Source organism: Perna viridis, chromosome 6 (assembly GCF_037379345.1).
Source record: "Perna viridis isolate PV_CMFRI_1.1 ecotype Kerala chromosome 6, ASM3737934v1, whole genome shotgun sequence".
Classification (NCBI taxonomy): Eukaryota; Metazoa; Mollusca; class Bivalvia; order Mytilida; family Mytilidae; genus Perna; species Perna viridis.
In genome coordinates, this window is record NC_142450.1 from 7,001,156 (window position 1) to 7,017,881 (window position 16,726).

The 16,726-nt window shown below is 34.1% G+C and overlaps 1 protein-coding gene across 1 annotated transcript in view; it reads right to left on the bottom strand.

Annotated features, from left to right (window-relative positions):
- Positions 1-16,046: 16,046 nt before the first annotated feature.
- LOC148613491 (NKG2-D type II integral membrane protein-like) overlaps positions 16,047-16,726 on the bottom strand; it is a 32,922-nt gene continuing 32,242 nt past the window's right edge. The window contains exon 6 of the mRNA XM_088586114.1: positions 16,047-16,342. Within this exon, the coding sequence (XP_088442240.1) occupies positions 16,119-16,342 (224 nt within the window). The 3' untranslated portion in view covers positions 16,047-16,118. The remainder of the gene's footprint in view (positions 16,343-16,726) is intronic.

A 16,726-nucleotide genomic window follows, 5' to 3' on the forward strand; every position in this document is an offset into this window, starting at 1 on the left:
GAGGTGTTAAAAATATTCTATGAGCCAAAGGTGACTGTTATCATAAACACCAGAAAAGCTTTTGTTGGGTGTTGATACGCAAGTCAAATGTATACACACCCAGAGGATCATGTCTTAGCGAGAGACACATTCTATGTGGAAAGTTTCAACAACACCATAAAAATGCCTTAGGACAAAAGATGATAACAATAATGCCACTAGTCAATTAGCAGTTTGTGACTGGAAAGAAAATGACGGACTATTCACTTTTATTTGGAATCCAAAAAAGATGAAATGCTCCACGAAGCAAAATTGGGGAAAAAACTACAAAGATAGAACCTATAAATACAGAAACAAAATTTTGAACAGGCATATAATTTTTTTCTCAAATAAATGTATGTGGAAGTTTGAAGTTGTATATATTGTTGTGTAAATTAAAAATACTTTTATTTAAAATTCTGCTACTCTTGATTTATATGCTTCACTGAAATCAAATCTTGGAATTATTCCAACCGTGATTCTACAAAATTTGGACTTGTTAACTTAAAAATTTTGTGAAATTAATTGTGCAGTAGAAATTAAGTATTAACCAATGATTGGCTGTCCATAAATTGGTGATAGGTCCAATCGGGACCCATTTTCTACTTATCAATCATCATCTGATAACCCTGCCCTTGATCAGCTGATTCATGACCGATAATTACCTGAGGTTTACCAGAGGGTTAATTAGGACAGGATGTGGGTAATGAAAGTGACACTTCTCAATTGGCTTGGGGTACCTATAATTTATAAACCTGAGTGTAATATTAAAGGGACATTCCGTTAATTGTAAATGGGCAGTAAGGGGGGTACTCAATAGGGGCAGGGGGCGCGGGCGTGATAGGGGCGGGGCACGGCGCCCCTCCATTTTGCCTTATCTAGGACACTGTGAATATTAATTGATAGGATTATACTACACTAAACTGATAATGAGATATGTTTTGATTCATACTCTACCAAGCGCTATTATTTTCTTACAGCTAATCATGCACTAGAAATAACATCGTTCTTATCTAAACCACTCCCAGAACTATATTGGCTTAATTTCTGTAGGGGTGTAGAGTTTCTAGGTCATCACCGGTCTTTAAGAATTAGGTTCATTCTTTAAAATTGATATACGACCTACAATAAAATAAAAAGATTCTGAACTGAATAATATCCGATGATAATTAAATGCATGCATGACAAAGAATTTCATCTCTGCACAGAAATTAGGTTAAACAAAAACAAAGATGGCTGCCGACATCCATTCCTTTAGGATACAAGAGCGCAATTATTCACAATGCAATTTTCGTATGGGGGTCCTCACTTCCACTAAAATCTAAAAATAGATCCGGGTGAAATTTCTCTAATCTGACGCGATGTTGCTAAAATACAAACCACCATGTCATACGGCGTTTCTGCTCGTAAATTAAGGTTAAAAAAAGGGGGATACTTTTTCAAACATCAATTTTTCAGTAGCCACCCTAAGCCTTAAGTGCTCCACAAAATTAACATATATGGGCTGCTAGCTTTCAAATTCGATACTTTTGGTTCCTTACTGTTCGTACAATTTTTTCATGAAAATATCTTTTTTATTATCCACCAATCGTGAACGTTTCTGTATTTTCCACTGGACTGCATGTTAAAGATCTGGCTGAATACCGAGGAGACATAATTGGGCTATTGTAACCTTTAGTATGTCAGCATTTACAATCATAAAAATTGTTTTGACATTTAAAAGAATATCCAGACTACATGTACAGAAACAAAACATGTCTTTTGATTATTGTTTTGAATTTTTATCGGGCTGAGGCTAAATATTTTGACCACCGGAGTCAGTGGCGAAGCCAGGACCAAATCAATTATTTCCGATATATTTCAGAACAAATCGAATTGCCACCTGTCAAAGCAGTACAGAAGTTTTGAACAATAAATAAATCCATCATCTATAATATGCTTATCAGAAACAGAATATTTTTCAATACTGATATCAAAAATAAAACTTTTTTAGGCAGTGTATGAGACGTATTTTCTCATTGCCTAAATCAGCGAGCACCGTGAGCTTTATCATATATGTACCGTCTGTGTGAGACTCGAAAAAATAATTAAGTTTAACAGTCCTGGTTTTCAGGCTTGATAACAACACCAGGACATGGGCGGATTGTGGCGGCGTGCGCCCCTCTAATTTTTGCAAAGCATGTGTTGTCAGGGTAGATTTAGGCGGTTTTAAGTTGAAGGATTTCTCGCTAATTTTACCACAAAAGATATCTACATTGCACCCACTCTAGAAGAATATTTCAAAAATTTAACCTAAAAAAATAAATTCCGCCCCGCTCCGGTCGGCGAAATCTTAACTGTGCGCTCCACCAAATCTAAAATCCTGGTTCCGCCCCTGCAAGACAACTAGGGTTCGTAACTTTATTCAACCAAATAAAAAATTGTCGAATACAAAGCCTTTTAATAACAAATACATACATTAGTTGTATAATACTGAGTACTTCTATAAGTAAAATATATGATTCATAAGTAATCTACACTGTAAGTAAATGTAACCCTATTCGTTTCATAACGACTCTTACGTCGAAAATTTTCTGCATACTAAGGGGGTTTTTAACGTCCTTGACTACCCTGTCGTGTCTTGCACGGACGGCCAATTTGGTGGGTTTTAAATAATTTTGCTATTTATTTAAATTGTATTTTAAACAACAACAAAAAAAAAGAAATAATAAGTTAAAAAAAAGGGGGGAAGGGAAAAGGTAATATACTATTAAATTATGAATAGTTCAAATGTTAGAAATTAAATAGTGAATAGGAAAAATGAAATTTGAAAATGGACCATGTAAAGAGGAAAATACCAAGTTGGATGGAGAACAGTCAAGAACAACCAGTCGAACCCAGAAGGCGGAAGACATGTACAATTTAGTTTGCCAAATCGTGTATGCGTTTTACAGTCAAATGGGTGTTGTTTGGTGAAGTGCAAATTTAATAATTGATAATGTCAGAGTTTTAGTTACCAAAGGTGTATTGTTTTTTGAATGTCGAAAAGTTTATGCCGAGCCAAAAAGTGTATGTAAATTTAGACTGCCTTGTTTAGCCGGGCATAGTTCCCGGAGCTTTAAGATCATAACCCCTTAACCACATGGCACTGTCGTCTGCAATTTGTGATAAAGTTGCGTTATATAATAGTCATCTATCATGATATTAAAAAGCGTAGGGCTTATAACGTTGCCTTGAGGAATACCATTATATAACTCAAATTGATCTGATTCTTCTTGATTAACTTTCACTTTAATTTTTCTATCTTGGAGGAAATCAGATATGAAGTTAAACATATGCCCATTGATGCCATATGATTTGCATTTATATAACAATCCTGGTTTCCAAACTAGGTCAAATGCTTTTTCAATGTCTAGGAAAACTGCTAAAAGATGTTGTTTTTTAACTTAAGCCTTTTCGATATCACCCTCAAGCGTCAACAAATTGTCTAGAGTAGACCGGCCCTGCCTAAAGCCGATTTGTGTATTTTTAATTATATTTTCCTCTTCGAGAAGAAATTTGAGTCTTTCATTGACCATACCTTCCATACGTTTACAAAGATTAGAAGTTACAGAAATGGGACTGTATGATTTTGGATCAGATTTATTTTTGTTAGGCTTGAGAATAGGAATAATGTTGGCTTGCTTCCATGCATCTGGTAATTTACCACTTTTCCAAATTTTGTTTATCAAATCTAAAAGCAATTTTAGCATGTTTTCGGGCATATGTTTAAACATTTCATATGATATTTTGTCGTCACCTGGTGCTGACGCTTTTTTATTTCTCATTATTTAACACATCTTCTCTATTGTAAAAGGTGGATTGTATTTTGATTGATTGTTAGCATGACAGTTATCTTTATGAATTGGATTTGAAGCTTCAAAATTGTTCTTGTGAACTTTGAATTCTGGATCAAGGTTTTGGTCGCTTGATGCGATAGCAAATGTGCGAGCCAAAAGATTTGCTTTGTCCTTATTGGAAACTGCTTGCAAATTATCAACAGAAAGTGTAGGAATATTGCTATCCCTTTTACCTTTTAGGCTCTTAACCACAGCCCATACTTGTTTTACGTTGGACTTGTGGTTAAATTTGGAACACAAGTTTTGCCAATAGTCTTTTCTAGCATTTTCTATAGTTTTTTTTAAATGACTTAAGTTCTTTTTTATATTCTTGGAGATCATTTTCAGATTTTGACTTATTGAAAATCGTTCTTTATTACGTTTTTCATATTTAGCATCAGTGCATTGTTGAGTCCACCACGGACAGTTTACCCTTTCATGAACAGTGCCGTTGGTTTTTGGTATTACAACATCTGCTATATTTGTAATTGCTTGACATAAATTTTGATTAAAGAAATCAATGTTTTGTCTAATGATGTCATTAGGATCGACATCTTGACATAAAGTTGAAAAAAGTTGCCAATCTGCTTTATGAAATTGACAACGTTTGGCTGAACAGATATTTGTCTTGATAGGTTTGGCATATAAAGTGTCAAAATAGGAAAATGATCTGAACCTAAGGAATGCAATATTTTTATTTATATTTAAGCGGCATGCGAAATCAATATTTTTATTTGAAAATCTGCCTTGTTAATTAATTGGGAGTTTTTTTTTCAATAAATGAATAACTCCAGAAAAAAAAAGTTTTTTCCAAAATTCCAACCCCATACCCCTTCCCACTCGCTCTGAAAATGGTCGATAACTTTATAGCACTTCGCAATACTTTACATATTAATTTTTATCCCTTAAGGGCATCTCTAGCAATATCCTTTTAAGTTTTGGCCTGTCAGACCAATATGTACAGATACCGGAAATATAGCAGTTCTCCACGAATGGTAGGAATATTTTACATATATCATGCGACGTCAAGAAAATTCAGACGATAGCTGCGAATTCCAAACAAGAATACAATTGCCTTTCTTATCTTAGAAACGCTGTGTTTCGATTTTGATAATATAATCGGAGCTATATTTTTTCCAAAGCGGGTTAGGTTCTTGACAACAGCGACAGCGAAAATCCACGTGTTTCACGAACTTTTTAAAAAAAAACATCATAGTTACTTCTTTTAACTTGTAAAAAATGTAGAAAGACTCGAAAACTATCAGAAAAGATGAATTTATTTTTACTTAAACGTGATCTTAGCCTATGTATTTTTATTTGTTTGGTTTAAGGAAGCGATGAATTTTCTCCGTATTAAAGGACAGTCACTTTTTGTTACTTCCGGGACATGTCTTTTTTCGTTATATTGGGGAACCTTAAGGGAAATTTAGATAGTACATGTCATAACCGTAAAGCTCATAACCTCGGTTGTCCGAAAAGCCGGTTTTCTTGGCAATAGTGCCATCTTAAGAAGTCAGAATTTTACGCTACTTGCTCTGACATACTTTAACAACTGAGACATATGTGCAAGGCTAGCTGGTACATGTATATTATTCCTCAAGAAATGGAAATTTATAATTTTAAAATCAAAATCGTACCGTTTGTCATATATTTTGTACTGAGATGTCTAATGTCAAATTTAAGGTAAAAGTCTAAAAATGACGCGAAGGAAATTGTGTCGGTAGTCTCTTCTAGTCCTGGTGGATAAATAAATGGAAGCCATTCTCCAAATTAAGGATTACTCATGGAGGGAACATCGTCAATATATTACAAGAATTTGAAGGAGCTCCGTTTCATAACAATAAAGATACAGATTGGCTAGGAGAGGGGCACAATAAGTGCCCATTGGAATGTCAAACTTTGTTGAAAAAGTATCCCACCAAAAGTGACAAAGAAACTCTAGCATACTGATCACCTTTTGCTCGGTGTATTAGTTTTTGTCCTTTTTTTTTTTTGTAGTGCATGGTAAAATGTGTAGAACCGTAACCTAAAACAACAAATTATGATAATTACCATTCTTGCAATCAAATGCTGCAAGATTATCTGAAAGATCTTAATAGGTTTTTCAGATTCCACATCTGATTAATAGCTACATGTATACACTAGTAAACTGTTTCACGGTATTTTTGTTGTCCTTCTGTCACTGTCGGCATTTTTTTGTAAACCATACAGACAGCGCTTTTGTTTGAACATGTGGATGACCCTGCTATGTACCTCTGCTTGTATGAATTTTTATGTACTTTGGAATCAGACTTCTCGCTTGAAGGAATATTCAATGTGGCCATAAAGGACTTTTGGTAAGCAAGAATGTCATCCTTGTTACCGTATTGAGTTTGTAATTACCCGACTTATCTTTTATTCGTAGATATTTTATTAAGCATTCATAGTAATGCTCTTTACATAAAAAAAAAATGTTGTTACAAGCTTTGCCCGCAGGGACAACATATTTTTCATGAAGAGATATTTTGCAGCCCTTCGTCTTTAAATATTGATTAAGGTCAACCACTCATACAGTGATTTAGGTTGTGAATGCGACGTTGTACCAAAGACATAACTGTTTTTACCCAATCTGACAGAGAGTCAAGTACTTGTTCCCGTTCCTCTCTCTGAATCCACGCTCATGCAAAATCTTCAACTGCGTCTGTTATGTTTTTAAAATTTGGATACCAATTTACTTATTTCGATTCTATGAACTTCGAGCTGTGATATATCACTTTTCGGGGATTCTCTTTTCGAATAATGTTCAGACCACCTCTGACGACATGACAAGAGGGAAAAGAAGATTTTGAAGAGCCACAAGTCAAACGGTTCTCGATGTATACTCTTCCATGCTCAGGTCCTGCAATGTTTCTTTTATAGATAAACTTAATTACTATGCCAAAATATCAAAATATAAAAGCACTGGACAGATTCCTAGTTCATGGAGGATTTTTAAAATGTTTCAATGAAATGTATTTACCGTGCAAGAGCTAAATGAAGTATGTGTTTCAGTTATTTGGAAATTTGTAGTACTGCAAATTTTGATTAATATAATAAATAAAATCTGATATTATTCGGAGTCAGAAAAGTCTGACTACTGGTATAATTCCTTGTTTATTTTCAAATAAATATACAAATTTGTGATTGCATAGCGGATTGATATTCCAAATCATCGGTGACATCAAATATAGATCAACATTCAAGTATTCCAGCATCACAAGAAAAAAGTTCTGTGGCATTTTGGCCGGAGACAATCTACTTGAAATTACTTAATTTATTTCATATGGGTATTATCGAAATTTATTTAATAGGGAATATTCGAGTATTCTAATGCCATATTCTTACCGAAGACAGGTCGTATTATGATATACTAGTGCCGTCCGTCTCTCCGTTAGTTGTAAATATGCCACTTTTGGGGACTCTGAGATTTATAAAAAAACAACCACACATTTATAATCTTTTTGTGTCTATCAGTCGGAAACATCAACTTTGCTACAAAAATTCTACACTCCGAACGAGACTGTGGTCAAGACGTCATGTTTGCCACATACCAAAAATGAAGCACTCCGGCCATAATATATCTGTTCATTACTGTAAACGGACAGCATAATCTATCTTATTTATTTTCGATAGAAGACTATACCCTATTGTAATGACTAGATTCATTCTTATTTTCATTTAAAAATATGCACTTATATAAAAATTGCTCTCGTATAATGGTATTGCGCAGTCGACGTCGTCTGTGGACACTTGGTTTCCATGCGATAACTTTAGTTGTGGTTGACCAATTGCAATGAAATTTTGAAATGATTTTACTATCCACAAAATAAAGGTTCCCATATAGTTTTGAGTATGTGACCACTACCGGTTTGGATAAAGATAACATAGGTGTTTTGATCCGTCGAAAAGGAACTTCACAGAAACGTACCAACAAGTAAATGATATAATTGTGCATTTACAGTTAGTTGAAATAGCCCAGTACTTTTTTCAATACAAATTTAGGTACGCTATAATTGTGCATTTACAGTTAGTTGAAATAGCCCAGTACTTTTTCAATACAAATTTAGGTACGCTAGTGAGTATTTTAAGTTCTAGGTAGAAATATGCCCTACAGTATACCAATATTTCCCACTCTACTACCACAGAATACCTGTGTACTCTTTTGGACATTATCTTTTTAGTTTGAATAGCTGTCAATTTTGATGACATTAACCTCTAAAGGTAAAGTAAATACAACTCACTGCGACATTTAAATCGTTGTTAAATTTTCTATACTGATACATTATCACTTTATATATGTTAGGGCATGTTATATACATAGTCACTGTAAACCACAGAAAAAAATAAAAATGATAATATTTACAAGGATTTAACAAAAATTTCTTAAACAATTTTTAAAATGTTTTATATTAAGAAGGTCCTCAGAAAGACTTGTGCATGCATTTATATTTCAAGTTGAAAACATGGCCATTTTGCATAAGTGTTAACATTAAATTAAGCTCTTGAAACTACTTCAGCTAGAAAGAATCTCAGTTTAACAATGTATGAGCATAAACTTTTTCGTTAAAAGTTTCAATATTTCGTACAATTAAGTAAAGCAGGCTTGGTCTATGAATATTTAAATAAAATGAACAGTGTTACCAAATCAGAAAAAAGTAAGTCACTTGTATATAGAGTACAAGCTACTCAAACACACTGGTGGATGGCAAATATAGAAGTTTAGGTTATCCATAATTAACAGCCATTCAAACTTAAAAGGCAGCGTCCAAAAGATCACACATATGTTCTATAGTAATTAAGTTGGACACATTCGTATAATGTATGGCATATTTCTACCTAGAGAGCTATTTAAATTACTGACTAGCCTACCTAAATTTGTATTGAAATATGAGCTGGTCTTTTTCAGTAAGCTGTAAAACGTCATAGATCGATGATTTATTTGGTTGATTGGGAAACACCTAGAAAATAGGTGTAACAACATGAAGTTTTAAGGTAAGATATGCCTAATCGATTATCGGATGTAAGAAATTACATTCGAATAATAATTTTTTTACCAAAAATTCCAAACATAGAACATATTCCATGATCAGAGTCGAACCAAAAACCTTTGCAGTACAACTGTCAAACCAGTTTGCCTACTGACACTACATAAAAGTTATGGTCGTATAAAGCCACATAACGTTTACTGTTTCAGTTTTTTTTAAATATTAGTAACGAAAAAATTACTTTTTCACCTAAAGCGCATTATTAACCATCTTGTGCTTATAGAAAATGTGTTTTTCTTAAATCACAATACGCAAAAAATCATACACTGTGATGGTGCAGATGAGCTTCCATGGGAATTCCCGAATCAAAGTGTTCTGCTTAGACCAACAATGTCAAAAAATGCATTTTCAACAATTTTTGTTGCATTTTTTTTATTTCATATCTATCTAAATTCTCACAAATTTGCATTCTTGGGACAAATAAGAGATTTTTTTTTATAACGAATCCAATGAAAATTCCGCACATGGGACACTTTTTGATATTGGCCCTATTTATGGTCAGAATCATGTGGAAATTGGCCATGGTCCTTTTGCCAGTGTTACCAAAATAGAATATGAAGGTCAGACAAAAGTTTGTCCAATTTATTTCAAAAACCTAATTCAGACGGGGTAAAAGTGTTCCACATGATGATATCTATCAGTCGTCAAATTTTGGTGTTACTCTGTAGCGCCGTGTTTGAGTTGTTGCCCTTTTCTGACGTTTTTAATGATATTTCTTTTAAACATTTTCTTCTCTAAGACTACAGGACCAATTAAAACCAAACTTGGTATTATGTTCCTTACAGTATTGTTCGTAGAAATGATGTGGGAATTTTGTTCTGCAACAACATAGCTGCCGTTGCTAAGAATAGAAGATTGGAGTCAGCCAGAAAACTAAGTAACATTTTTTTCAAAACCCTAAGGTTTAGCCAAATTCTGATAAGAGGTCAATTTTGTACTATGCGGTTAAGCTATATTCGAATTTTTCCAGTTTTTTTTCGATATTTTTTTAAAAAATATTACTTAAAAATATTCTCTTCAGAAACTACTGGTCTTTACTATACTTTAACAGAATTCAATAAAACTTGATATGTTTGTTCCTTAGGTATGAACATTAGGAATTTTTATCCAAGAAAAAACAGGACAGCCTTTACATAAATGAATGATTCTTATAGGTGAGCGATTCAGGCTATTTAGAGCCTCCAGTTTATTGTGTTTTTTATTTAATTCTTGTAAACAAATGTATCAGCAGATTTGATGCTTTTTGGATCGTTTTCGACTTATAAAAGGACACACCAAAAAAAATGATTTTTTGCCATCACATAGCGTCAGTCGTCTTCGTTAACAAGTTATTCAAACAACTACTGAATGGATTTGGATGAAACTAAGCGTGGATGTTTCTTAGGGTACAGTATCCTGCACAAAGGTAGAGTATTCTGCATGGAACTGATGTGGGATTGTTTTATCTAACCAAAACATGGCCGCCGTTACTAAAATAGAATATAGTTGCAAGAGAGAAGTGGTTAAGCCATATTCTGACATATGGTAAAATGTTCAGCAGGATGAGATTTATCTGCGGTCAATTTGTCATGTAAATCAGTTTAGCTATGTTTGAGTTATTGCCCGTCTTTAACATCGTTTTGCTATTTTCAATGTTTTCACATTAAAAAATATTTTTCCTCAGATACAACTGGACAGAATTCAATGAAAGTTATATGATTGTTCCTTTGCTATAAGTGTTATGATTTTTTCCAAGAAAAAACATGGCCATTTTTTACAAATATAGAATGTTGCTTATCGAACAAGGTAAGCAATTCACCTCTAGTTTATTTTTTAACCGATTTTGAATAACTTTTTTGATTTTTTTTATAAAATTCCCTGCCTGCGTTTTTTAAATCAGATTTCAGTTTTCTATTCTGCTTTTGAGTTTAGGGCCACAAAACCCTGCCTGCAATAAATCAGATTTAAATATCTAATAGGGTTTTTAAGTTATAAGTGGCCATTTGGACAACATGCTAAAATATACTCTATTTTTGTTCGATTGCAAAATCATATTTGTTGGATTATTTATAAAAATCCGTATTTGCTTTTTTATCATCAGATTTCAGATACCTCACAATATCGACTTATTATGATTTGTCCGATTTCGAAAATCATTAATTGAATTTCGAATTTCGTGCTACATTGTGCCAAACCAGTTATTGTGTCCATAATAAACTGTACGTCTCTATGCTTACGTTTTTCAAAAACTAGACAAATATTTCTCGACAGTTGCCCCAAGTAAACATGCGAATCTCTTTATTACAGATATTTTTCGACAGGAATTCATTTGATTGCATTGTATGGAAGATTTGCAAGAAACCGTGTACTGATGCCACAGAAAATTAACTCAATTTGTTACAGTTGACTCTATCGTTAACACTTTGTAATAAAATTATCTCCTAACTAAGTAACATTTTTCTTCTTTTTCTTTCTGTTTCATAATCGACAAACTTAATCTACGAATTAGAATGCAAGTAATGGGGTCTAGTATATGTCGGTTAAATACAAGAACGATTAAGCAAACGAATGTGCGTTCATTGTTCCGGAAAATAATACAACTAAATTCCCGACAGTTTATCAACATTTTAATCAACAATATCATTCAATCCTCTTCATGAAAATTCGTATGCTTGAAAAAAAAATACCATACTGGAGGAGTACTGGATACGCAGAATAGGTATTGCAATATTAACTGTATAGGAAACCTTTCAAGCCAATATAATAATAACATAAATGTGATGGATTTATTTGACAAAAATCCAAGACGGATAAGGACTCATGGTCATCATCACTATACCTCACCTAAGATGCATGATGCATGATGACTCCATAGATGGCCTTCTTCCTTTCATACAAAAACCTCTAGGACTTCATCACATTCGAACTAAACTCCATTTTACCTCTCACTCTACTATACTCCCTTTGCAAAACAAGGCTATTGCAGAATCTCGAGATTGAGGACTTCAAGGCTAAACCACCTGACTGTTGTTGCAAAACCTCTCCATTCAAATATGGTCCTTCTGGTCACGTCGTTACGGGAGATTTAACCATTATCGAAAACGAATCTCTGCTTAATATCCTTTCTAACAGTCCCAAGTACCGTAAACCACGCTCCATAAATTGTAATTATAACTTTAAAGTTCTTATGGATGCCTTCGAGGACTATGCAAGAAAATGGATAAAACGAGAAGAAAAAGACATTGATTCTTTGTCAGAGTGGTTAAAGGCCGTGAGGTCTTTAATTTTGAAACGAATGAAAGTTTTTAGTAAGTCAATGAGTGCCAAGGCTACGTCAGTTTTCAAAGACCCCGATGTAGCAAAAACATTGTCTACTATACATGACAAGTATGTTGTCGTACCAACAAACAAAGCCCAAAACAACATTGTTTTTGTCTGCAAAACGCTTTATCTCCAATGTTTATTATCAGAGGTAGACGTAGAAAACAATAGCAGTGATAGGACATGCACTGCTACCACTCTCTCCAAAGAAGAGATTGTGGAAAACCATAAATCTGTGCTATCGTCTTTTGGTCTCTCTACCAAGAACGATGATTGTGATTTACCGTCTATGTACTGGATTTCTAAACTTCACAAGAATCCATACAAACAACGTTTCATAGCTGGATCTGCAAAATGTACCACAAAACCTCTTTCAAAACTTTTAACTTCTTTACTCACTACTGTCAAAGAGGGTCTACAGTCCTACCACAACATTTGCTACTCCCGTAGTGGTATTAATGCAATGTGGATCCTGAAAAATTCGAAAGATCTTATGGAGACAATCAGTTCAAGACTATTATCTGAATATAATAGCATTAAAACCTATGATTTTTCAACACTGTATACTTCTATTCCCCATACTCAGTTAAAATCCCGACTTAAAAACATTATACATAGTTGTTTTTCCAAAAAAGATGGTACACCTAGATACAAATATATAGTTCTTGGTAGAAATTCATCATACTTTGTAAGAAATAATTTTAAGGAAGATGTTTACAAAATGCTGAAATTTTTAATTGACAACATATTTGTCCAGTGTGGTGGACGTGTTTTTCAACAAACGGTCGGCATTCCAATGGGAACAAATTGTTCTCCTTTACTAGCTGACCTTTTCCTTCACTCTTATGAGGCTGTCTTTATAGCTGATCTGATCAGAAAGAAAGAATATCGTTTGGCTAGATCTTTCAATCTCAGTTTTCGCTATATAGATGACGTATTATCTTTAAACAATCCTAATTTCGGGGATTTGATACATCGCATCTACCCAAAAGAACTTGAAATAAAGGATACTACGGACACTGTGAAGTCGGCCTCATATATTGACCTACACTTAGAAATCGAAGATAAAGGAAAACTATTGACCAAACTTTACGACAAACGTGATGACTTTTTATTCAGAATTGTTAACTTTCCTTTCATCTGTGGCAACATCCCTTCGGTTACTGCGTATGGAGTGTTCATATCATAACTCATACGTTATGCCAGAGCTTGCCGAAACTACGCAGACTTTTTGTATCGCGCTAGAACTCTAACAAATAGGCTTCTAGAAGAGGGTTATGTTGCTACAAGATTGAAGTCATCAATACAGAAGTTTTATGGTCGTCATCATGAACTCGTGGATCGTTATGGTATATCCATCAGCACCATGAAAACTGATGTATTCAACGGGTCATAGTTTTCCTTTCCTCGTTTGTCTACCCCGGACTTGACTTTTTATGAGCAACTCGGCGGGTGTTTCTAGAAAAGCAGCGGACGCTTACCCTACCGGTGCACCTGGTCCATGCTCCCAGTTTTTAGGTATAAATGCAATGAATATGGATAACATCCTTCGTCGCAAAAAAATGTCACGAACAAAATTCCACCAAATTTCAAAGACAAATAATACCGATTATTTCATATTCCTATACTTCACCTATTGCATCCAAAATTTTCAATTATAAAAGGCTATTGCATAACCTCAAGATTGAGGACTGCAAGGCTAAACCACCTGACTGTTCTTGCAAAAACGATATTCAAATATAGTCGTTCCGGTCACGTCATTACAGGAAATTTAAACATAATCAAAAACGAATCTATCCGTAAAGTCCTTTCAAAAGGTACTAAGTACCTTGAACGACGCTTCAATTGGAATTACAGCTTTAAAGTACTTATGGGTGCCGTGGAGGACTATGCAAGAAAATGGACAAAACGAAAACAAAAAGACATTTGATTCTCAGTCAAAGTGGATGTTTAATTTTGAAACGTATGAAAGTTTTAAGTAGGTCAATGAGTGTCAATGCTACATTAGTTTTCAAAGACCCCGATGCAACAAAAACATTGTCTACTATACATGACAAATATGTTGTCGTACCAGCAGACGAAGTCCATGCAAAACAACTTTGCTTTTGCCTGCAAATAGCATTACATCCAATGTTTATTATCAGACCTATACTGCCATTACACTCTCTAAAGAGATTGTGGAAAACCGTAAATCTGTGATATCCTCTTTTGGTCTCTATCAAAATCTAACTCCACCGACTCCACAAGAATCCATACAAACAACGCTACATAGCTGGATCTGCAAAGTGTACCGCCAAACCTCTTCAAAAACTTCTAACGTCTATACTCACAGTTGTCAAAGAGGCTCTCCAGTCCTACCATGACATTTGTTACTCCCGTAGTGGTAATAATTCAATGAGGATGCTGAAAACTTACAAAGATCTTCTAGAATCCCTCAATTCAAGATAATTATCAGAATACAATAGCATTTTCAACTCTTTATACTTATATTCCCTATGCTCAGTTAAAATCACAACTCAAAAACATTATACATATGTTGTTACTCAAAAAAAAGACGGTATAAATATGTAATTCTTGGTACAGATTCCTTATACTTTGTAAAAATAATTCCAAATCATCTTACTGAAGTTGATGTTTTCAAAATGCTGGAATTTTTGATCGACAAATATTTTTCCAGTGTGTTGGACGTGCTTTTCAACAAACGGTAGGCATTCCAATGGGTACAAATCGTGCTCCTCTACTTGCTGACCTATTCCTTCACTCTTATAAGGCTGACCTTACAGTTGATCTGATCCAAAAGAAGGAACTGTTTACCTAGTTCCTTTAATATCAACTTCCGCTATATAGATGGCGTATTATCGTTGAACATCCCTAGTTTCGGGGATTTGATACATATTGATCAAACTATACGACAAATGCAATAATTTTTCATTCCGTATTGTCAACTTTCCTTTCATCTATGGTAGCAGCCCTCCAGCACCTGCGTATGAAGTTTTCATATCACAGCTCATACGTATTCCAGAGCTGCCGTAACTACGCAGACTTCATGTATAGCGCTAGAATTCTTACAATTATGCTTCTGGAACAGGATTATGTTGTTACAAGATTAAAGTCATCGCTTCAAAAATTTCATGGTCGTCATCATGAACTCGTGGATCGTTACGGTGCATCTGCACCATGAAATCTGATTTGTTCAACGTGTCAGTTTTCCTTTCCTTTTTCGTTTACCCTAGTTTTGACCTTTTATGAGCAACTCAGTGTGTGTTTCTAGAGAGGCAGTGGACGCTTATCGTACTGGTGTACCTAATCCATGCATCCAGGTTTTAGTGTAGTCCGAGTTTTTCATTAACTTTTGTTACTTTGTGTGCATTATTTTGTTTATTTTATGTTCTTTGATGGGTTTGTCTGTGTCCAATGTCTGGTCTTTGTCCCTAGGTTACATTCTTTTGATTTCCGCTAGAATCTTGGTTTCATGATCCCGTTAGTCCGTCTATCTATAACCAAATTAGCAAACTTGCAATTAAAAACTGACAATTTATGGAAATGAATTATGACAACACTTTGTTCATAATAAAATTGCCATCAAAGTCCTGAAAAGTTCAGTAGGTATATTACCGTCGTCAGGCAATTCAAATGTGTACTTTGTTTTGAATGATACATGACACTCACGTGTGAAACTGTATGCTGCATTGTTAAAACATAAGTACATTTAATTGCCTATTATTTTGTTGGTGTCTCTAATTTCTCACGTCTATTACAACGTCTGTTCAACTAAATTTAATCGAATGTAACAAAAAAAAACATTAAATATGATTAAATTTCTTTAGGATTGGATGTTTTAAACCATCAGCGGTTTCTCTAGTCTGGTAGATGCACAAAGTCAAACCACTTCGCAGATAAAGCGATTCTTATATATTAATGGACAGGTCTCAGTAGTCAACCACTTGTATACATTAGAGTTTGGTGGAAATTGTGAATCATATAGTATTACACATGTTAATTTATCAGGTTGACTTAATACGTTCCAGTTAGTATAAGTTACATCTTGACCGTCAGTCCACTTCCAACTTCCATTTTGCTTAACCAAACCTATATACCAACCATCTGTAAATTATAATAATGTGTTACACGTTCTAATCTTAAAGTTAAGGAAAAAAGGGTGACCCTTGATTTTTTTCAAATACACAGTCAATTCAAGTGTTTGTGTTACTAGGATATATTGTTGCTCTGTAATTGATCTTTTTAGTTTAAAGCGGCAGAGTGAAACATAAAATTAACATTTGGTAATATTATTTGTCTCTATTCATTTGTATTTCAATTTCCTGATCGAAAGAAGTCAAACCACTCTGAGTATTCTAATCATGACCTAATATTTAACCGTGTTTTTTTTTATTTTTGCTTTCAATTGTTTTGTTTAAAATTTGTTCTCGTTTTCCTTTGTTTTGTTGTCTTGTAATTAATTTCAAACGTATAAAATGTAAAATTTAC